Source organism: Salvelinus fontinalis, chromosome 25 (genome assembly GCF_029448725.1).
Source record: "Salvelinus fontinalis isolate EN_2023a chromosome 25, ASM2944872v1, whole genome shotgun sequence".
NCBI lineage: Eukaryota > Metazoa > Chordata > Actinopteri > Salmoniformes > Salmonidae > Salvelinus > Salvelinus fontinalis.
The window spans coordinates 1970189-1993716 of NC_074689.1; the positions used below are offsets into that span (position 1 = coordinate 1970189).

A 23528-nucleotide genomic window follows, 5' to 3' on the forward strand; every position below is an offset into this window, starting at 1 on the left:
ACACAAACACACACGCACCTGTGGAGGCTAGATCAGAGGCAACATCCGGTATGAAAGGAGCTGTGTTGAGCACTATCAGTCTGGCAGTTGGCAGAGAGGAATCGACATGGATGGGTTGCCAGGGCAACCCCTCAGCGAAACCCCCCCACTCCCCTCCCTCTCCCATTGCTGTGGTGAGTCATCTCTGAGTTTGCTGCTGGCTCTTCTCTTCCCTGGGCCTGTGGATACTGTGGAGTACAGCAGCACTGGATCAGATATTCACTATCTGCTGCTGGGAGCTAATACAAGAAGCAACGTTGAGATAGATGGACAGAGACACACGTGCACGTGCGACAGAGAGAGTGCACACAGACACAACTAGCATGCCCCAAATGTTGTATAATTCAACTCTAGATTGCGGTGGATCCCCCAAATATCATAATATTATCATCTCATTTACTGGATATATAGATACCCTCCTTTAAAGGAAATGATACAATGTAGCCTATGTACGAGCCTGCCTGTCTGCACCTCCAGAAAAAAGAAAACGCGCAGAGAATCCATGTACTTGTCTTCAGTTCTTTGTCTGATTGCATGTTGCAGCTCCGCTCTGTGTTTATTTCCCATCAGCCCCTGTGGCAGGCCAGGCAGCTGAACTCTGAGTGACCCTGCCTGCGAGGCACGGTGCCAGCCAGGCATTCTCACCTCAGGGCTCATTTGGTATTTGTTATTTTATTAGGATCCCCATTAGCTGTTGCGATAGCAGCAGCTACTCTTCCTGTGGTTCACACAAAACATGGAACATGACATACTGTGATACAGAACATTAATAGACAAGAGCAACTCAAGGACAAAACTACATAAATGTAAAACGTCACACATAGCCAACATATCAATACATACACACAATATCTAGGTCAAATAGGAGGGAGGGGATATGCGGTGAGGTGTTGCTTTAGTTGTTTTTTAAAACCAGGTTTGCTGTTCACTTGAGCAAATCTTTGATGGAAGGGAGTTCCATGCAATCATGGCTGTATATAATACTGTACGTTTTCTTGAATCTGCTCTGGATTTGGAGACTGTGAAAAGACCCCTGGTGCCATGTCTGGTGGGGCTCATCACAGCCTGTTAACGGTTTGTTAACACCCCCCCCCCCTCTCTGCCCGCCCGCTGCCCGCATGCCTGGGCACAGTTACAATGCAGTGCCCTGTCTACACACGTGCTAGCTGGGCACAGTGGTATTATCATATTATGACAGTGGGTACTGTACTGTAGCCAACCCAAAGTTGTGCTGCCTGGACCACAGCCAGTACTGAGGGAATACCTGGGATCCTCCCTAGGCTAGCTATACTGTTGTGTCTAGTGTTTAGGCTCTTTGTCCCAAATGGCACCCTATTCTGTATGTAGTTCACTACTTTTTGACTATTGGGCTTTGGGCTAAAGTAGTGCACTACATAGGGAATAGGTTGCCATTTGGGACACATATAGTGCCTCTGGGTCAAGGGGTACAAGTTATCATTGTATCATATTTGGTCATTTATTAGTGGCACAGTTACAGTATTCTGTGGGACTGTTTCTATTTTCAGAGACATACAGTAAATGTGGAGAAATGTAATCAATCAATTACTCTGGCCTCAGTGATTCTAATGATATAGTAGAACTGATTGATTTAAAGCCGTGTTTCAAAGCCAAAAAAAAGGTCACTTGAATCAACATCCTGAGATAAAATATTAGAAGAGATTTTTAAAAATATATATACAGTGTATATATACAGTGCATTCAGAAAGTATTCAGACCCCTTGACTTTTTTTGTTGTTGTTATTCTAAAATGGATTAAGTAGTTTTTTCCCTCATCAATCTAGACACAATACCCCATAATGACATAGCAAAAACCGTTTTTTAGACATTTTTGCAAATGTACACTACCATTTAAAAGTTTGGGGTCACTTAGAAATGTCCTTGTTTTTGAAAGAAAAGTAAATTTTTTTGTCCATTTAAAATAACATCAAATTGATTAGAAATACATTGTAGACATTGCTAATGTTGTAAATGACTATTGTAGCTGGAAACGGCAGATTTTTTAGGGATATCTACAAAGGTGTACAGAGGCCAATTATCAACAACCATCACTCCTGTGTTTCAATGGCAGGTTGTGTGAGCTAATCCAAGTTTATCATTTTTAAAGGCTAATTGATCATTAGAAAACCCTTTTGCAATTATCTTAACACAGCTGAAAACTGTTGTTCTCATTAAGGAAGCAATAAAACTGGCTTTTAGACTAGTTGAGTATCTGGAGCATCAGCGTTTGTGGGTTCGATTACAGGCTCAAAATGTCCAGAAACAAAGAACTGTCTTCTGAAACTCGTCAGTCTGTTCTTGTTCTGAGAAATGAAGGCTATTCCATGTGAGAAATTGCCAAGAAACTGAAGATCTCTTACAACGCTGTGTACTACTCCCTTCACAGAACAGCGCAAACTGGCTCTAACCTAGAATAGAAAGAGGACTGGGAGGCCCCGGTGCACAACTGAGCAAGAGGACAAGTACATTAGAGTGTCTAGTTTGAGAAAAAGACGCCTCACAAGTCCTCAACTGGCAGCTTCATTAAATAGTACCCGCAAAACACCAGTCTCAACGTCAACAGTGAAGAGGCGACTCCGGGATGTTGGCCTTTATGTCCCTTTATGCCAACTCCAAGCAGGCTGTCATGTGCTTTTTAATGAGGAGTGGCTTCCGTCTAGCCACTCTACCATAAAGGACTGATTGGTGGAGTGCTGTAGAGATGGTTGTCCTTCTGGAAGGTTCTCCCATCTCCACAGAGGAACTCTGGAGCTCTGTCAGCGTGACCATCGGTTTCTTGGTCACCTTCCAGACCAAGGACGATGACCCCGATTGTTCAGTTTGGCCGGGCTACCAGCTCTAGGAAGAGTCTTGGTGGTGATTGAGGCCACTGTGTTCTTGGGGACCTTCAATGCTACAAAAATATTTTGGTACCCTTCCCCAGATCTGTGCCTCATCACAATACTGTCTCGGAGCTCTAGGGACAATTCCTTCGACCTAATGGCTTGGTTTTTGTTCTGACATGCACTGTCAACTGTGGGACCTTATATAGACAGTTGTGTGCCTTTCCAAATCATGTCCAATCAATTGAATTTACCACATGTGGACTCCAATAAAGTTGTAGAAACATCTCAAGGATGATCAGTAGAAACAGGATGTACCTGAGCTCAATTTTGAGTATCATAGCAAAGGGTCTGAATATGTCTGTTTTTAATTTTGTATAAATTTGCAAACAATTCCAAAAACCTGTTTTCACTTCGTCATTATGGGGTATTGTGTGTAGATTTCTGTGATTTTTTTTTTTTTTTAATACATTTTAGAATAAGGCTGTAACGTAACAAAATGTGGAAAAAGTCAAGGGGTCCGAATACTTTCCCGAAGGCACTGTATATAGTTTCTTTATTCAGCCGAGACAAAAGGACATACCCACAATGCCAAACATAAAAATATTAATTGACCTATTACTTTACCACCCTATCCAGTCAGGTAGGCTTGTAGCTTGTAGTTTCATAGGACCAATACTGGTCGATGTACAGACCCATTTTCATAATTTCCATCAAGTAGCTAAATTGTCTGTGTGTTTGTGCAGTCCAACAGGCAGCCTGTGAAACTCAACCTGCTCACCTGCCAGGTCAAGCCCTGCGCTGAGGACAGGAAGTGCTTCGATCTAATTTCCCGTAAGTACCCCTCTTACCATAACCCTTATGCCAATGCAGCAGTTACTGTGGCTGGTGCATGGGCTGGGCGGCCCGTGAGAGAAGGGGCCTTTTAATTGACCTCTTATGGACATTCAGAAATGGGAAGAGTCGAAGAGACCATTTTGTGTCATAGGGCGCCAGGCGCTCTTTGACACCTGCTCTATTTTCTGACTGGCTGTTGAATGGTGTCTTGACATTGAGAGGACAACCTGAAACATGCTGTGCTTGTGAAGTACCCAATATGCATCTCACAACAGGGCTATATTACATGACATGATTACACAGTGTCTGAGATCACATTCCCCTCTAATCTTCTCTCTGCCCACAGATAACCGGACATATCACTTCCAGGCTGAGGATGAACAGGAGTTTGTCATGTAAGTGTATCAACACAGTCATCACATTATAAACATTGTTTTACTGTAATATCCAACTCTAAAGGCAGGTACAAAGTAATACACTGAAGCAATGAACTTGGCCCTGATCATGTAGCTATGAGCTTGAATGATCAGTGAGATTTAACAAAGAAAGACAGCGTCTTTCATGCTCCATTGACAGGGTATTTGTATTACTTAGAGAGAGAAAAAGGACTGCTAGGTGCTAGCAGCAGTAAGGGTTTCTATCTATCTGGATCTGTGGTTGTCACTTGTTCAGGTGCAGACACATCATTTTTTTCTCACACACACACACACACACACACACACACACACACACACACACACACACACACACACACACACACACACACACACACACACACACACACACACACACACACACACACACACACACACACAGTTTCAACCACATTCTGCTACTTCATACCCACCGATCAGTAATTGTAATCTCTTCCAAATTCTCTGTCTTCCTAAACTGTCAGGGCCCTGACCTTTATGAACCACTGCCTTTAACCTCGCTCACATGAACTTTACTGCGACACAATAGGCCTTGCCTCTTAGCCTCACCTTAGGATACATCCCAAATGGCACCCAATTCCCTATGTAGTGCACTACTTTTCACCAGGGCCCATAGGGCGTGGAATAAGTGTTTGAAATGAACCATTTATTATTGGAAAATATAACGTCCCTGCATTATGCAATCACACGTTCGCCCACCCACGCCTTGTGTATCGCAAGTAAACAACTCACCCTTGAAGACAAGCGTATACCCACGTATCTTCATACTCATTTCTTGCTATTTCTCGCGTGCTCGCTCGCGCGCACACACTCGCACACACACACACACACACACTTGAATTAACACAATGATTGTCTCCTAGCCGACACACACACACACACACACACACACACACACACACACACACACACACACACACACACACTTGAATTAACACAATGATTGTCTCCTAGCCGACACACACACTCACACATTTTAAACACTTTATTTGAATCCACAAATCACATTACATTATACTAGGAAGGAGCTGTGCTGTACTGTGCTGTGCTGAACAGCGGGTGGGTTGGCAACAGCAGCAGTTACTTCCTGGCTGACTCTTAATGAGTGCACTCAGACAGACGGCTGCAAGGAGTCTGTGCTGTTGAAGGAATTCTTAGGTTAACTGTGTGTGTGTGTGTGTGTGTGTGTGTGTGTGTGTGTGTGTGTGTGTGTGTGTGTGTGTGTGTGTGTGTGTGTGTGTGTGTGTGTGTGTGTGTGTGTGTGTGTGTGTGGAGGGTGTTCAGATGTGTTGGTTGACACTGTAGGCACATTTAGATCATATCTAGGGTGGATGTAAAACAATAAGAACATAACATACTCTTTCCATGACAGACTGACCAGGTGAATCCAGGTGAAAGCTATGATCCCTTATTGATGTTACCTGTTAAATCCACTGCCATCAGTGTAGATGAAAGGGAGGAGACGGGTTAAAGAAGGATTTTTTTTTTTAGCCTTGAGACTATTGAGACACGGATTGTGTATGTGTGCCATTTAGAGGGTCAATGGGCAAGACAAAGATTGAAGTGTCTTTGAACGGGTTTATGGTAGTGGGTGCCAGTCGCACCGGTTTGAGTGTGTCTTGAACTGCAACGCTGCTGGGTTTTTCACACTCAACAGTTTCCCGTGTGTATGAAGAATGGTCCACCACCCAAAGCACATCCAGCCAACCTGACACAACTGTGGGAAGCATTGGAGTCAACCTGGGCCAGCATCCCTGTGGAACGCTTTCAACACCTTGTAGAGTCCATGCCCCGATGAATTGGGGCTGTTATGAGGGCAAAAGGGGTTACAACTCAATATTAGAAAGGTGTTCTTAATGTTTTGCACACTCAGTGTAAACGTCAAGGGCTCAAGATAATACCGTATACATATTAATACATGCAGTATAGAATATACTGTCAGATGGAGTTGGAGTTGACCCATCCCCTTGTCTAAAAGCCTCTACCTAAGAGGCTTATGCACACAGAAATCCCCAAAATGCACTCTTCTATATACAATTCTCATACATTTTTAAAACACCCTTGCTCTGTAATAACTAGTTCCTCTGTTTGCGTATCTGTCTCTGTGTGTATGTGTTGTGTGTGTAGCTGGATCTCGGTGCTATCCAACAGTAAGGAGGAGGCTCTGAACATGGCATTCCGTGGAGGAGAGGACGGAGGAGGAGGAGGAGGAGAGGACGGCCTCGAGGACCTGACCAAAGCCATCATAGATGACGTGCTGCGCATCCCTGGCAACGAAGTCTGCTGTGACTGTGGCGCTGCAGGTACATATGCAGTACAATGTTTACGCGTGAGTGTGTGTGTGTGTGTTTGACCACCACCTCTATGGATTTCCAAGGGCCTCATATTCTATATCGTCCCCTATATACCACTACTTTGTGCATACTCACCATTCACCTTGTTATAGGAGAAGACAAACAACACCTTTGCTTCAGCATTTGATCTCGCCCTTGAGCTCACACATCCCTATGGGTACTTCATCATCTTCAAGGTTGTCCCTCCGAAATCCCTGCTCAGCCCAACATCGATCCACTGGTCTGCACTGTCATGGCTGCTCCCTATCTCGCTCAGTAGGTGACACCTGAGATATGCTAATCCAGCCAGCCTGATGTCTTTAACCAAGCAAGCGGCAAAGCAGCAGCACCAGGGGCCTCTGTATTCTTGATATAACAGTGGTGTTGGCCCTTTCTGGCCCCTGTTCCTCCAACTTGATCCTCCCCTGCTGTAAAAACAGACTCCCCAGAGCAGGGACACCCTGGCCTTTTGACTCCCCCAATACACACACACACACACACACACACACACACACACACACACACACACACACACACACACACACACACACACAGCCTCAGTTAATCACCCTATTCACCTCTGTCAGCATAAACACACGGAGCCCACTGAGAGAGTTAGCAGGCCGCTAGCGACAAATAAACTTGTGTTTCTTGCAACATCAACATCATTACATCACCGTGTTACATAATTCACACACATCCCCCTCTCTGGAGCGAGTTCATTTAACATTTAACAGGTCGATAATGCGCCGCTCTGGTCATCATAAGCCATACCCGTTGTTTTAAGCATGCTAACAGACACAGACTGCGTCCCAAAGTTACGGCATCACAGTGGGAGATGGGGAGCCACGTTTGAACTGCTCTCTGATGCTTTCTACTTCATTCTGATGCCTTGCTAAGCTGCTCTCATCCTCCCAGTCGACCAAGCTGCTCCTTTGTAGCTATGCGACACTGTCATACTGTGTAGAGTGACCCCTGGCTATGACAGGGCCCTAAAACGAGTCCTCCAGCTAGTGTACTGTAGGCTCATGTATGGTGCTCCTTTGACCCCGTCCGGTCTAAATTACAACTCTCTAGCGGAGTATTAGTGGCAACTATTTCGCAGCTCTAGAGCTCTCACCCCACCCTGTGCATCCTGTCATCTCTATGACCATCTATTTATTTTATTGATGTAACCTTTATTTAACTAGGCAAGTCAGTTTGCCATCATACGTGTGTTTTATTGGTGTTTCGTCGCCTCGGACACCTTTCCACCCGTCCGTCCGCCACAGACCTGTCAAATTCAGACACGCTAGCAAGTTTAGCAGCTAACAGCACTCAGCCATCTGTAAAGATAGTTTGTTTACGTCTGCGTAGCTGCGTATGGCTCTCAGGCTTGATATCAGGCTGTGTTTAAGCCACCTTAAGTTGCATCACTCAGGCTTGGCTGTGGCGTCAGCCGCTGTAGCGGTTTTACAGGGAAGAGCTCAAAGCTTCTCTAGTCCTCCATCGCATAGCTCTGCTGTCAGAGCATGTTCAGGCATTCTGCTTGACACAGAATGATGCAATGTATTCTAGTTGCTGGGCTTCGGTAGTCCAGTCAGTATGGCTGGTGCTCCTGAGGTTGCCGAGGCCCTCTAGTGGTGTGTGCTGTGTGTTGCCACTGCTCACATTGATGGTGATGGTGGACTTTAGTGCAAACCGTAGCAAAACGTTTTGCAACAGAAAACGAAAACATTTATTTCTCATTGGACAAGTTCAGGTTGTCATTCCCTGTTTCAGTCCATTTTCTTTTTTTTGAAGCCTAATGAATACCACCCTGAAATAACACGTCAGCTTAGTACTGCTAATAGTTAACCCCCTTCAGCATTATCATTCTGGATTTCAAATATATACTGTATGTTTATGGTAGTACAAAAACATTTCAAAAGAATATATATATTTAAAAAATCGGGCACTCGGGAACCAAAACGTCTGTACCTTAAACTGTGAATTCAAGCCCGATTTTGGGGGGTTTTGTAGCCAAGACAGCTATCCACAGGCCTGTTTGCAACAAACGTATGTTGTCATGTTGTCTGTGCCCTTAGATCCAAAATGGCTGTCCACTAACCTAGGCATCTTGACCTGCATCGAGTGCTCTGGTATCCACCGGGAGATGGGAGTGCACATCTCACGCATCCAATCCATGGAGCTAGATAAGCTAGGCACCTCTGAACTCTTGGTGAGTAAATAAAATAGATTTTGATTTTTTTCACAGTAAATCAACATACAAAAACAGGATAGAAATAAATCAATCTTTATTTTACGATGCGATTATGATTACGACAAAGCGAAGTGCTTACGCGCATCTTAACGTTCATCTGTTGACTTGATACTTAGGCAAATGTCTCTCTTCCTTCACAGCTGGCCAAGAACGTAGGGAACAGTAGTTTCAATGAAATAATGGAGGGGAACCTTCCCTGTCCCTCACCAAAGCCCACTTCTTCGAGTGATATGTAAGTACTCAGCATCGCCAATAGCAACAACTACACGAACTGCTTAGAGACTAGAAACTCCATAGAAATTTGACCTCACCTTCACTGGATACATACTCTGGTGTATGTTTGAGCTTATGCAGTTAGATGTGTCTGGAAGGAAAAGCCACAGAATTAAATATAACACTAGAATGAACATGGGCATTCTAGCAACATGCCCCAAAAAATGGCCATCTTGGTCAGGAAAACATTCATGCTAGAAACTGGATTATAGGATCTCTATGGCAAAAGCTATCCGCACAAACATTCCAAACCCTCCATCTCTTTATTCTACTACTGTTCTTCTTCTTCTCCTCCCCCCTTCTCTCCCTCCTACAGGACAGTGAGGAAGGAGTTCATCAATGCTAAGTATGTGGACCACAAGTTTGCACGGAAGACCTGTACCTCCTCGGCAGCTAAGACCATCGAGCTGTGTGAGGCGGTCAAGTCCAGGGATCTGCTGTCTCTCATCCAGGTGTACGCTGAGGGGGTAGAGCTAATGGAGCCCCTGCCTGAGGGTGGACAGGTGAGTCTGACCTCTGACCTCATAGACCCTGGACTGTATTATTTTCTCATCTCACGTACTCATAAACCGTCTCATAGGATTGCAGATCTAGGATCAGGTCCCCCCTATCCATATAATCTTATTCATTATGATCCCCCCAAAATAAAGCTGATCCTAAATCGGTACTCCTACTCTGAGATGCTTTGAATGCAGGCCCTGATCTGGTATGGTGGGTATGATTTGACAATATGAGCAGAAGTCTACTGTTTCAGTAGGTTGTACTGAGCCTGTAAGGAGGCTACACCGTACATGGGCAGTAATGAGCAGTCCACAGAGAACAATTGCATTTTCCACTCCCTTTACTAAGCAACGTTGGAGAAGACAACATTGCTCAAATGAGTAAAGTCACTCAGTTAAGCTATCAGTACTGTGGCCCACTGAACGTTGAACCACGTAGCGATGCGGTGTGCTCTCAGAAGTAGTCCATAGGGAATAGTGGCCAGGGACTCTGACTCTGTTTGAAGGCAGGCAGAGCTCCCAGTCCAGGCTGACTCACTGATATCTAGTACATTCCAGTCTGTCAGTGAAACAGATTTGAGTCTCTCTCCCAAATGGCACCCTATTCCCCTTATAGTGCACTGGCCAAGGCTCTGGTAAAAAAAGTAGTGCATTATCAAGGGAATAGGGTTCTATTTGGGACGCAGGCTGAGTGTCCTCAGCAGATAGCACATCATTACCCAGAGTCTCAGACAGCGAGGGTCCCAGACAGAGACCCAAACAGATACCTCAGCTGTACTCCTAGTGGTTGGTATTATTGTGTCAGTGTATGCATACTCTTCCCAATACGTTTCCTTTCTGGGGACTCTATAGCTACCAGTCATTTTCGATGAAAAGAGTACCAGGAGACACACAGCAATATGCATGCTGCTTGAAGGATACATCCACCAGGGAAAATCTCAACGACTTGATGGCTGATTATCTCGGCAAGTGTGAGCGTTGAATAGTTCAACCACGACCAGGGAGATGGTGGTGGTGGCATTTGTTCATATTGGGAAGGGCGGGCTGTAGACTGAAGCCAGCCTTAAATCCTCATTTCAGTATCCGCTACCGGCATCTGTACATCCAAACCTCTCTATGTCATGGAAATGTTCGCATCACACTCGCAGTCTTGCCTTGGGGGGAGAGAAGCACATTTTAGGAGCCATTTTGTTGTCTGCAGCCTCTTTAAAATGCTGCAAAAGAGAAAGAGAGAAAGATGTTCTCTCCATGATGTCTTGCATGTCTTTTTCTGTGTGTGATCGCCCCCCTCAGGAGGCCGGAGAGACTGCACTCCACTACTCTGTGCGCACTGCTGACCAGACCTCACTGCACCTGGTCGACTTCCTCGTGCAGAACAGGTAAATTGCCAAATAAGGGAATGTGAAATAAAGTGAAAATAAGCATATTATGCCATACGTGAAGCATTGTGCTGATTAGAAATGGGATTTTAACAGCAGTGAAAACTCACAACATCATAAACTGTTGTGCTCAAATACTCAAAAACATAACAGAATACTATAAATAAATAGTAATTCCACCATTACGTCATGTAAAATTAAGTCTTAAATGTGAGATTTTGATGGAATACCTTCATGGAAGCCAGTGTTCTCTCCTCGTCTCCACTACTGCAAGAGGAAGATGAGCAGGGTAGAGCTCAGCACAGATTAGATTCCCGCAAGGCAAACAGAACTGGGTCAGGCAGCCACTTGTTCCCCGCCTTAATATAATCCTCTCAGTCTTCTCAATGGTTTACTCCCTGCCTCGCTGCCCCTCAGGCAGACCGGGAAATGGAGGATCCTCAGTAATTAATAGGTTTACCTTCACAATTTCATGCTGACACTTGCTAATTGGCTGAATTGTTTTCCATTCGAGGATAGATGAAATGGGGACCAACCACTGACCTGTCAACACGCTAGTGTGGCTTAGAAGTATATTTAGATGTCTTTATGTCCGTTTGTTTATTATGATCGAAGCGTGAATGATAATGTGCCACCTTTACCTCTGTGTAAAAGGGCCTCTCCCGTGACATGACCTTGTTGTGTGTTTGTGTCACAGTGGGAACCTGGATAAGCAGACAGAGTGGGGAAACACTGCCCTGCACTACTGCTGCATGTACGAGAAACACGAATGTCTCAAACTACTGCTGAGGGGCAAACCAGCCACTGACATCAGTGAGTAATACACACACACACACACTTTGATTATGTGAACATGCCTGTTCTCAATCAAAATTGAGTTTTGATGGAATGTGTGAGACTCATATGTAACCAATTTCATGCCTGTTCTTTTAGCCAATCAGAATGGTGAGACGGCACTGGATGTTGCCAGGCGACTGAAGAACAGTCAGTGTGAGGAGGCAGTAAGTATCTCACTGTGAACATGAGCCAATATGCTCCATAGCCACTATATGTTTGGCTATTTGTATTATTTAATAGCAATACCCAAAGATGCAGTCCTGTTCTTTGTTGAGGTAGTATCCACACTATATCTGATTCTGTGGCAGCACAGTAGACGGTATAGATTGAAGGGACTTGTTGACCACCACATTTTTGGACACTAGAGGGCAGCAGCCAAAGGCCCACCCAGGGCTGTCGTGACTCGAGAGGAAGAACCTCAATTGCGTTTCCTTGACTCCTCGCGCCCTCTCTCCTCGCCTCCTCCTTCTTCTTCTTCTGTGGTCCGCAAACAAATGTTCTAGATGCATGCCGCCACCTACTGTATTGGCTGTGTATCAGCCTACTATTCTGTAGTATGAATTCATTACACTTTGTGAAAAAAATTGCGCTACCAACTTACCCTACACCCATTAAAACCTCACCACTATTACACTACTTTGGCCTTATCTGATCCTACTCCAGGCCAGCAGCTTGGGAGGACGGGACCCTATCGTTCAAAACATCTTGTAACTCTTCTACGATCTTGTACAACCAAGTACTTCTCTACAGCTGCCACCACAACATCTATCCTCTGCGATTTACGTTCCATTCCTGCGGGACAAATGACAACCATGGCCATGAACACCCAAAAAAACAACCTTAATCACATTTTATTCCTATCACTCTCTATTGGCCTCAGCCTACTCACAGGGATCCTCTTAGGATCTCTCACCCTGGACCCATCTTCCTCTACTACTCTCTTCACTGCTTCAGCATATGACATCTTCTGCACTACTCTGATCCTGGGAATCTCAACCTGCCTTTCTTTCACCGGACACCTCTGATCTCCAGCACCATGGGCACCCCTACAGTTTACATACACAACTTCTTTCAGATATACTACACATTCCTTTGTCTCATGCCCTCTTGCACACTTCTCACATCTAGGAATCTCCTCCCTACAAGCTGCTGCCACATGACCATATGCTTGACACCTAAAACACTGTAATGGATTCGGGACAAAAGCTCTCACGGGATAACTGACACATCCTAACTTGACTTTATCTGGTAAAAACTCTGCATCAAAACTCAGTAGTGCAGACAGGAGCGGAATGAGTGGAACGGTATTCTCTGTTTCACCACGCTCTCCATCGGGTCTACGTCGCACCAAACGGCGGTCGTCACAGACACGGAGAATCTTCAACTTCAGTTGATCCTCAACGGCCTGCTCCAGAGAGGAAAGCAAGTCACAGTTCTTGTTCCCAGTCGCATATGGCAGAGAGCATGCTCCCTCTGGACGGCAGAAACGCAACAAATCGACACGATTCACTTTCACCGACCCAACATTCCCCAACCTTTTCTCCACCCAACCTGACACCACATATGGATCTGCCAGAAGGCAAGGACCCATTGTATCCAAAAATCTCACGAGGTTTTCTACCTATTCTATCGAAAAATCAAGACGAGGCTCAAGCTTGGCGGTCTTCACCACACCTGCCATCGCAATTATTTAATCCTCACTCTCGTCACGTTCAATTTCCTTCTGTATCTCTTCCAAAAGTTCTGTGTGTTCCGCCATTTCATATTCCACTTTTCTCCTTTTTTCCCTGTCCGCCATCTTACCCCCATCTCATGGCCACACCGGCAGCCATCCCAAAAAGTCATCTCTCTTTGCCTCCTTCGACAAAACACATAGGATAAGAAAGTCAAAGGTTCCTCCCCTCTGACCGTTTCCTCCAATGGGTTTTGAGAAGGAGAGCACGCGATGAGTCAAGGAAATGCAATTGTGATTCTCCCAGAGATGAAACCATTACTGGTGTATGGTTACCATTGGCACTAGTAGCAGAAAACCCTGAGTTGGTGCTTTGCCATTAGGGATATAATGTCATGTTTTGCACATCAAAATGAAGGAGAACAACAATCTTGTTCATGTTGGATGTCATCTATTCATCGTGGTAGATTGTTGGTTAAAATACAGTTCCTTTCGACTGACTTGCTCTGTGGAGTATAATCGCAGTGTGTTTATTTGTATGACCTTTTAAACACGTAGGTTCTCCTTTGAATTTTATCGTTTCATTGTGGATCCAAATAAAGTAATCAAAATGTGTGCGTGTGTGTCCCAGCTGTTGCAGGCTGCAGCGGGAAAGATTTACCCTCACATCCACGTGGAGTATGAGTGGAGCCTGAGGCTGGATGAGATCGACGAGAGCGATGACGATCTGGACGACAAGGTCGGACTGGGACTTGGCGTTTACACACGCCTGGACAATAGCACACAACTTGAAATCCACACGCAGACTTGAACTATTTGCGCCAATCTCCCATTGACATCAATGCATGATTTAGGCCGACGTGAAAGTCAAAGTTCCCAAGTTGACACTCTTCCATGTCGACGCTTCCAAGTTGACGCCTGTTGTCTTCTCTCTCCCCCTCTCCGTCTGCAGCCTAGTCCCATCAAGAAAGACCGCTCCCCCAGGCCGCAGAGTTTCTGCCACACGTCCAGCATGTCTCCCCATGACAAGCTGTCCCTGCCGGGCTTCATCAGCCACCGGGACAAGCAGCAGCGCATGTCTTACAGCGCCTTCACCAACCAGATGTACTCCGCCTCCACCGACCTCACTTCCTCTTCCTCCCCTGTGGCCGACGGCCCCCCTCTGCCCCCCAGGAACCAGGGCAAAGGTGAGTCCTGATTGTGATTGGCCAGGGCCCAGACTCTTATCAGTGTAGGGTGAAGTTGCCCCTAGACGCTCATCTTTGGTCAGTTTTGCATTTTCCCCACTCATGGTTATGGATAGGAATGGGGAAAGAGGAAGCTGTTTCTAGATCTGTACCTAGGGGAAACTTCAACCCGGAGCACTCTTACGAGTGTGACAAGCATGACATGGAGATATAATGAGATCATGTTTGACCTATCCCCTCTTTTTGCATTGATGTTCATGCAAATGTCTACCTTAAATGCAAATGTCCTAAAGGTTGTGTGGCCAGTTGTGTAATGTTCATTGGATACACAGCAGTATTGTCTGGTTGGTTAGCATTTACATGCATGGAGACTTGCAAGTTGTCTCTTATCTCTAACACTGGTACTCTGGAATAACAGAGTAATACGCTTTACTGTTTTGATCTGTATAAAACATTGTTATCATAACACTAGTTAACCAAGTTGCTGATATGATTAGTCTTTTCCTCACACACACACACACACACACACACACACACACACACACATCACACACACACACACACACACACACACACACACACACACACCCTTGAGAGGAATGTAATTTGTCAATCAGGGTGGGAAGTGGCTGTCATATAGACTGTTTACACAAGCAAGGCACCTCCCGGGAAATGATGGCTGCAGGCGAGGCGGGAGTGAAAGGGAAAGTGGAGATGCACACAGCCAAATAGGATAATACACCCGGCTGATCATGTTAATGCTTCATAATGGGAATCCAGGGTTGCGTCCAAAATGGCACCCTATACCCTACATAGTGCACTACTTTTGACCAGAGCCCGATATAATTCCCTATGGGCCCTGGTCAAACAGTGCACTATAAATAGGGAATAGGGTGCCATTTGGAGACGAAGACCAGCACACTTCCTTATCATCAACACTATCTGACAGTATACACACAGACTCCTGGAGGCAACCAGCAGTCAGCACAATTATAATGAACCATAACATCCCTCCCTGAAGACAGGAGTTAGACCACAAACACTCACACCACAGTTTACTATTCACTATCCGTGTTACAATACAGTACATTGTTGAAGCCAATACAAACTACTATACCCCTTGTTACAATACGGTGGGCTACATTGTTGATGCCAGTACGCTGTTGAGTGGAGTGGAGAGAACCAGCGACTTCTTTTCACCCACAAGAGATTTTACCCACAGTTCTCTTTTTAAGTGGTCATTGGAGGGGCTTGCTTAGGCATTTGCTGGTGCAATTTCTCCTCCTTTGCTTTGCTTGTTACTGATAAGATTTTATCGGCTGCTTTATATTGTCGACGTCCCTAAAAGGCACCCTACTCCCTATATAGTGCACTACTTTTAACCAATGTCTACAAAGGACTCTGGTCAAAGGTAATGCACTACTTAGGGAATAGGGTGTAATTTCAAATGCAAACCAATGTGTGGGAGAAGCTCTCTGAGCTTGACAGATTCTCTCCCACACTCTTCATCCCTCTTTCTCTCTCTCTCTCTCTCCTTTCTTTCTCTTTCAGCGCCCCATTTGGCATTCCTCGGCTCTCACTCGCACTACGCCACTCTGGCTGGCACTCGACCATACATCAGTGAATATCCACTTTTTACATTTTGTCCTGCTGTGCTCACGGCCCGTATACATCTGCTGCCCAGTTGTACTAGTAGCCACTTTACGTCCCAGTAAAAATATGGGTGGTGGCGTCTTCAACTTGTAACAATGGCACTGTTGAAGTGTGGTTCATTCTTATTTGCTTACCCACAGTTTCATTACATTTTGTGACATGTCGCCACCCCTGAGCTGTAAAGTGTTATCATAGCTGACGTAATGACATCAAAGTCCCTATATAGTGCCCTACTTTTGAACAGAACCCTATGGGGTCTAAAAGTAGTGCACTATATAGGTAGGATATAGGGTTCCATTTGGGATGCAGCTTGACTTTCCTCTCTGACTGGCTGAGTTCTCTATTAGCCACATTCTTCTAGCGTCTGTTTCCAGGCTTACACACTGCTGGGAATGGGACTAGCTGCTTTGGGATAACTTACTGTAGGTCCCAAAATCTCACGAGTGTGAACACCACAGGATGCTGCTGAGGGGAAGACAGCTCATAATAATGGCTGGAAGGGAGTAAATGGAATTGCACCAAAGACATGGAAACCATGCCTTTGGTGTATTTGATACCGTTCCTATTCTGCTCCAGCCATTACCACGAGCCCTTCCTTCCTCCCGAATTAAGATGCCACCCACCTCTTGGGGTGTACACCCACCTACAAAGATAGGACGAAACGACACACACACTATACATTGTTCTCTGTTCATCTTCTCTGTATTCCCATACAGGATTTTTTCTGTTCACCAGTATGCTGTTTTTTCACCTGCATTGATGTTGTGTTAACATATCTCCCCCACGTTGTCCAGCAATTTGGTTGAACCCTGTCCCGATGGCAAGACACCTCCCTCTCAAACTACCTTCCCCCAGCCCCCCACCTTCCTGTTGGTATCCCAGGTGACCGAATGAATGACACCTGTCCATCGCCTGTCCCTTCACTGCATGAGTTTGTATGTTGTCACCCCTCCAGCTCCTCCCTCCACCCTCACCCCTGGAGGCAGCTCCACCCTGTCTAAGAAGAAGCCTCCGCCCCCTCCCCCTGGGCACAAACGCACCCTGTCTGACCCGCCCAGCCCGCTCTCCCACAGTAGAGGGGGCTTATCCGGGGGTGAGTCCTCCCTCTGTGGCCAGACCCAAGCAGGCACATCTGAATACTGCTTGGTCGTCTTTATTAGAAGGACATTATCTATAATACGTTCAACTCTCTGGTCCTGGAGAGTCGCAGTGTGTGCAGGACTTTGGTCCAGCCCAGCACTAACACACATGATTGAACTAAGGTCAATCTAATTGCATACCCACACTGAGGCCCTACAGGACCAGAGTTACCCATATCTGGCCTAGTATTGAGGTTTCCAACCATATTTTCCCCATGACCAGAGTGTTTCAGTGCTGTTTATAAATGACACAGCCACAGCCTGATCATTTTGTTGTGTGATGGCAGTGGTATGTGTTAGATGTCAGATCATTCTTTTTTTAAATTATTTTGTCTTGTCTGTCATGTGAAATACAAACAGCATATTACATTCTCCTCTTACTGTGAGACAATGCCCTCAAACATCATTAGTATGGAAGAAAATGCTGATTATTACCTGAGGAATACCAGATCCCAAGCGTACAGGTTCTGTACATCATAATAGTCCATAATGGTAGCTAATGGAAAGCTCAGCCCCCTACCTCTTCTACTATAAAAATTGCATGTTGGGGTACAGCAATATATTTTGTATTTGTATACCAGTTATAGTACAGTACATTCGGAAAGTATTCAGACCCCTTCACTTTCTCCACATTTTGTTACGTTACAGCCTAAAATGGATTGAATTATAATTTTCTCGCATCAACCTGCGCACATTAGCCCAGGCGCCGAAGATGTGGATGTCGATTAAGGCAGCCCCCCCGCACCTCTCTGATTCAGAGAGGAATGCGGAAGACACATTTCAGTTGAAGGCATTCAGTTGTATAACTGACTAGGTATCCCCCTCTCCCTTTTCCTAATGACAAAGAGAAAAAAGGTTTTTAGAAATGTTTGCAAATGTATTTACAATAGTATTCAGACCCTTTGCTATAAGACTCGAGGTGAGCTCAGGTGCATCCTGTTTCCATTGACCATTCTTGAGATGTTTCTACAACTTTATTGGAGTCCATCTGTGGTAAATTCAAATGATTGGACATGATTTGGAAAGGCACACACCTGTCTATATAAGGTCCCACAGTTAACAGTGCATGTCAGAGCAAAAACCAAGCAATGAGGTCGAAGAAATTGTCAAATCAAATCTTATTGGTCACATAATCATGGTCAGCAGATGTTAATGCGAGTGTAGCGAAATGCTTGTGCTTCTAGTTCCGACAATGCAGTAAAATCTAACAAGTAGTCTAACAATTTCACATCAACTACCTAATACACACAAATGTAAAGGGATGGAATAAGAATATGTACATACGGATGAGCGATGACCGAGCAGCATAGGCAAGATGGAATAGATGGTATAAAATACAGCATATACATATGAGATGAGTAATGTAAGATATGTAAACATTATTAAAGTGACTAGTGATCCGTTTATTACAGTGGCTAATGATTTGAGTCTGTATGTAGGCAGCAGCCTCTCTGTGTTAGTGATGGCTGTAGAGCTCTGAGACAGGATTGTGTCGAGGCACAGAAATGGGAAAGGGTAGCAAAACATTTCTGCAGCATTGAAGGTCCCCAAGAGCACAGTGGCCTCCATCATTCTTAAATGTAAGAAGTTTGGTACCACCAAGACTCTTCCTAGAGCTGGCCGCCCAGCCAAACTGAGCAATCGGTGGAGAAGGGCCTTGATCAGGGAGGTGACCAAGAACCCGATGTTCACTCTGACAGAGTTCCGCTTTGGACATGGGAGAACCTTCCAGAAGGACAACCATCTCTGCACTCCACCAATCAGGCCTTTATGGTAGAGTGGCCAGACGGAAGCCACTCCTCAGTAAAAGGCACCTAAAGGACATAAGAGTCTGCTTGGAGTTTGCCAAAAGGTATGTAAAGGACTCTCAAACCATGAGAAACAAGATTCTCTGGTCTGATGAAACCAAGATTTGGCCTGAATGCCAAGCGTCACGTCTTTAGGAAACCAGGTACCATCCCTATGGTGAAGCATGGGGGTGGCAGCATCATGTTTTTCAGCGGCAGGGACTGGGAGACTAATCAGGATCAAGGGAAATATGAACGGAGCACAGTACAGAGAGATCCTTGATGAAAACCTGCTCCAGAGTGCTCAGGACCTCAGACTGGGGCGAAGGTTCACCTTCCAACTGGACAACGACCCTAAGCACACAGCCATGACAACGCAGAAGGGGCTTCAGGACAAGTCTCTGAAGGTACTTGAGTGGCCCAGCCAGAGCCTGGACTTGAACCCGATTGAACATCTCTGGAGAGACCTGAAAATAGCTGTGTAGCGATGCTCCCCATCCAACCTGACAGAGCTTGAGAGGATCTGCAGAGAAGAAGGGGAGAAACTCCCCAAATACTGGTGTGCCAAGCTTGTAGCGTCATACCCAAGAAGACTCTAGGCTGTCATTGCTGCCAAATGTGCTTCAACAAAATACTGAATAAAGGGTCTGAATACTTATGTAAATGTTTTTTTAGATTTTTATAAATTTGCTAACATTTCTAAAAACCTGTTTTTGTTTTGTCATTATGGGGTATTGTGTGTAGATTGATGAGGGGAAAAAAACTAAATTTTCTACATTTTAGAATAAGGTTGTAACGTAACAGAATGTGGAAAAACCGAAGGTGTCTGAATACTTTCCGAATGCGCTGTATATCAATATGTTATGTATAGATGAACTTCAAATATTTTTACATAAGAATCATAAGGAATTATTATGAATAATAATAATAATAATTGAATCAGGAGTATTAAATCAAACATATAAGCTGTGCTTACTTAGGTGACCATTTTGGGACTTGGGGAATTATAGGGCTGAATATATTATTAGTGTCTATACATTATTATGTATAGACACAGAGCAGCATATTTCCATCTTTCACAACCATCTCGATATTTCAGGAAGTGACTCCACCCCTCCTCCTGCGAACAAGATGTCACCTTTATCCAACAAGTTTGAGGGCATTCCACAGCAGCAAAGGTACATAGACATCCATTTTGGATGGAGGCATTTAGAATATTTTCCAGAATATTGTCTACGTATGATAGCCAGATTGAGAGTTCTGATCTGATGGTCATGTTTCATTAACTTCATATAACCATCTGTTTTTTTAGCACTACTTCTAGCAACACAAAGTCTACACTTGGTCCAAGGGTTCTACCCAAACTACCTCAGAAAGGTACGTTGAAATGGGATTAGCAATGCCTATAACTGAAGGTGGGAGCACATTATTTGTGGCATATGGCCCAGCATTAGAGTCATATGTTTAATATAGTACTTGTGTCCTGGTTCTTCTCTTAGTGGCACTGCGTAAGATCGACACCATACACCCATCTATGGACAAACCTGGCCTGCCTCCGGAGGTGCTCCAGAAATCCCCTCCAGGACCTGAATGCCTAACAAAAGCCATCCTTCCCGACAAGCCCCAACTAGGGGACCTTCTCCCCAAACCCCAGCTCTCTGAACTGCCCCCTAAACCTGGAGAACTGCCCCCCAAGCCCCAGCTCGCCAACCTCCCTCCCAAACCCCAGTTAGGGGACCTACCGCCCAAACCCCAGCTCAAAGACCTACCCCCCAAGCCTCAGCTCTCCCAAGACGGCCATCCGAAACCAGGGGCAGCAGATCTGCCCATTCCGAGACCACCCCCTGGAGAGCTTGCGCCGAAGCCCCAGCCCCCCGACTCACCGGTGGCTAATCAACAGGCAGAGACGGAGAGCCCATCCCCCCAGGGCAGCGAGGACACCAATGGGAGCCCGGCGTGTGCTCCAGAGACACCAGTGCCCTTGCCCAGGAAGATCAACACGGTAAAGTTCACTCAAGGACACACAGCAGAAACCATAGCGCTTTTCTGGTATTATTGAGTAATATCTAGGTAGTTCTGCAAATAGTAGTGGGTTCCCACTGGTGGGTTGTGGCCAGTTCCTCTTAGGTTGAGGCCACAGACAGGGTTGTGGTGGCATTGTTAATTGGTGGGTCACAACACAGAATGTTTTGGCAACCAGACCAGTCCACATACTATTGACTTGTCTCTAGTGACATTTTGGTAATGTTCATGTGTGTGTTTAGGGGAAGACCAAATCTCGGCGGGTGAAGACAATCTATGACTGCCAGGCTGACAACGATGACGAGCTGACGTTTGTGGAGGGAGAGGTGATCATAGTGACAGGAGAGGAGGACGGGGAGTGGTGGGTGAGTAACAGCCCCCTAGAAGGCTCACTGGTGCTACACTTAAACTGTTACACCCTTACTGGTGTTACCCTAACCCATTATCAGCCTAACAGGCTCCCTGGTGTTACCTTAACCTAGTCCCAACCTAGCAGGCTCCCTGGTGTTACCTTAACCTAGTCCCAACCTAACAGGCTCCCTGGTGTTACCTTAACCTAGTCCCAACCTAACAGGCTCCCTGGTGTTACCTTAACCTAGTCCCAACCTAGCAGGCTCCCTGGTGTTACCTTAACCTAGTCCCAACCTAGCAGGCTCCCTGGTGTTACCTTAACCTAGTCCCAACCTAGCAGGCTCCCTGGTGTTACCTTAACCTAGTCCCAACCTAACAGGCTCCCTGGTGTTACCTTAACCTAGTCCCAACCTAGCAGGCTCCCTGGTGTTACCTTAACCTAGTCCCAACCTAGCAGGCTCCCTGGGGTTACCTTTACAACTTTGCCGTACTTACAGCCAAACAGACCTAATAGCAGGCTAAACATTGAACAGGAACACTGTTCAGTGCGGTTGCCCTCACCTAACACGTTATCGCTCTCTCTCTCTCTCTCTGTTTCCTTTCAGATCGGCCACATTGAAGGGCAGACGGAAAGGAAAGGGGCGTTCCCAATGTCCTTTGTCCACATCCTAAGTGAATGACAGCCAGATGAGGCTTGCACTATAAACCCCCGTCCTCACCCCTAGTAGTGTCCCTGTTCTGTAAATAGCTACTGTAACAACATATGAAACCAGTGTACTAAAGAAAAAAACACAAGAAACCGAAGTAGGCTCAACTAGCCACTGGATGCTGAGCACATCCATGTTGTAAATAAAATGAGTATTCTTACCAGTATTATCTTAACCTTAGAGCACGGCCTATGACTGCCATAGCCATTCTCAAAACCTAGCACTTACCCTAAAGTCTATGTTCATGCTGTTACTGTGTGTATATATATATATGTATGTATATATATATTTCTGTGTGTGTGTATATACATGTTTTATTGTACAATCATGTACAATCATACATGTGCTCTCTGCCTGCCAGATATCAGGGCAGCCGTGTTTGAATATTCCCTGTAATCATTTTACTGGTGGTCATCACTGATATCATTGCTTGCATTTCTGGAGAAGGACAAATATGAAAGAAACCATGTCACTCGTCTCTCACCATTTCGTCATCCTACCTAGTCCCAACCTAGCAGACATTAGACTGAAGAGATTCTCATGTCTCCAACTGAAACCTACCATGATAACTCATGATGAAATAAGTATTAATTCAGTGTATTCCTTGTCGTTGCTCGCTTTGTGGTGCACATGTATTGGGATTGTTTCAGTATCACACCTGCTGCTACTGTATGGTGGGATATCAGAAGCCCCTGTGGAACCTCACAGGTCACCAGTAGTTCTCTCCGCTTAACACCGTTTCACTGTGTGACCAGTCATCTCCACCCTACTATGTAGACCTTTCTGTGCATGGTAGAAACATGACTGGAATTGAGCAGTGCTATTTAAAAAAGCCACTCAGGGTTTGAAGAACCACTTCTGATCGCTACTAACACTCATGAGTACATGGGAAGGTCAATGCGGTCAGTCTAAGCAATAATTGGGGAGAAATCGCAGATGGCCTAGGGAGAGATTTGAACAAATGCCCATTGACACTTCAAACCCATACAGGGTTAGGTCAATCAGGATTTATACATGGGACAAGAGTCACGAGTGCCACTGTTTAGACAAACTAAGATGTAGCCGGTGTGGACATTCAAATTCATCCAGAAAGAGGCAGTCGAGCAGAAATAAAGTTTGCCTAGCCCAGTGTTATCCTTAGAACGCTGAGTGCTTCTTGGACAGGTCATTGCAACTAGATGGAACTGATAGATGTGTCCTTCCCTCCCCATTGACTAATTCCTCTGGTTTACACTCCATGTAACGGAATTTCAACCCCAATCATTCCATTGTATTAAAGTGTTTTGTTGTAATGGA

At 45.3% G+C, this 23528-nt stretch overlaps 1 protein-coding gene across 5 annotated transcripts in view; it reads left to right on the forward strand.

Moving 5' to 3' along the window:
* Positions 1 to 23528, forward strand: part of LOC129822741 (arf-GAP with SH3 domain, ANK repeat and PH domain-containing protein 1-like) — an 80407-nt gene extending 56879 nt beyond the window's left edge. For 3 of the 5 annotated variants that reach the window (XM_055881108.1, XM_055881109.1, XM_055881112.1), the window contains 18 exons: positions 3626 to 3713; positions 4063 to 4111; positions 6278 to 6453; positions 8550 to 8683; positions 8866 to 8957; positions 9315 to 9501; positions 10792 to 10877; positions 11575 to 11690; positions 11811 to 11878; positions 14018 to 14125; positions 14339 to 14573; positions 16125 to 16193; positions 17182 to 17319; positions 20252 to 20330; positions 20465 to 20529; positions 20652 to 21154; positions 21417 to 21539; positions 22131 to 23528. In XM_055881108.1, the coding sequence (XP_055737083.1) occupies positions 3626 to 3713; positions 4063 to 4111; positions 6278 to 6453; positions 8550 to 8683; positions 8866 to 8957; positions 9315 to 9501; positions 10792 to 10877; positions 11575 to 11690; positions 11811 to 11878; positions 14018 to 14125; positions 14339 to 14573; positions 16125 to 16193; positions 17182 to 17319; positions 20252 to 20330; positions 20465 to 20529; positions 20652 to 21154; positions 21417 to 21539; positions 22131 to 22205 (2391 nt within the window). In that variant the 3' untranslated portion in view covers positions 22206 to 23528. The remainder of the gene's footprint in view (positions 1 to 3625; positions 3714 to 4062; positions 4112 to 6277; positions 6454 to 8549; positions 8684 to 8865; positions 8958 to 9314; positions 9502 to 10791; positions 10878 to 11574; positions 11691 to 11810; positions 11879 to 14017; positions 14126 to 14338; positions 14574 to 16124; positions 16194 to 17181; positions 17320 to 20251; positions 20331 to 20464; positions 20530 to 20651; positions 21155 to 21416; positions 21540 to 22130) is intronic. The other 2 variants (XM_055881111.1, XM_055881113.1) reach the window with 2 other exon arrangements.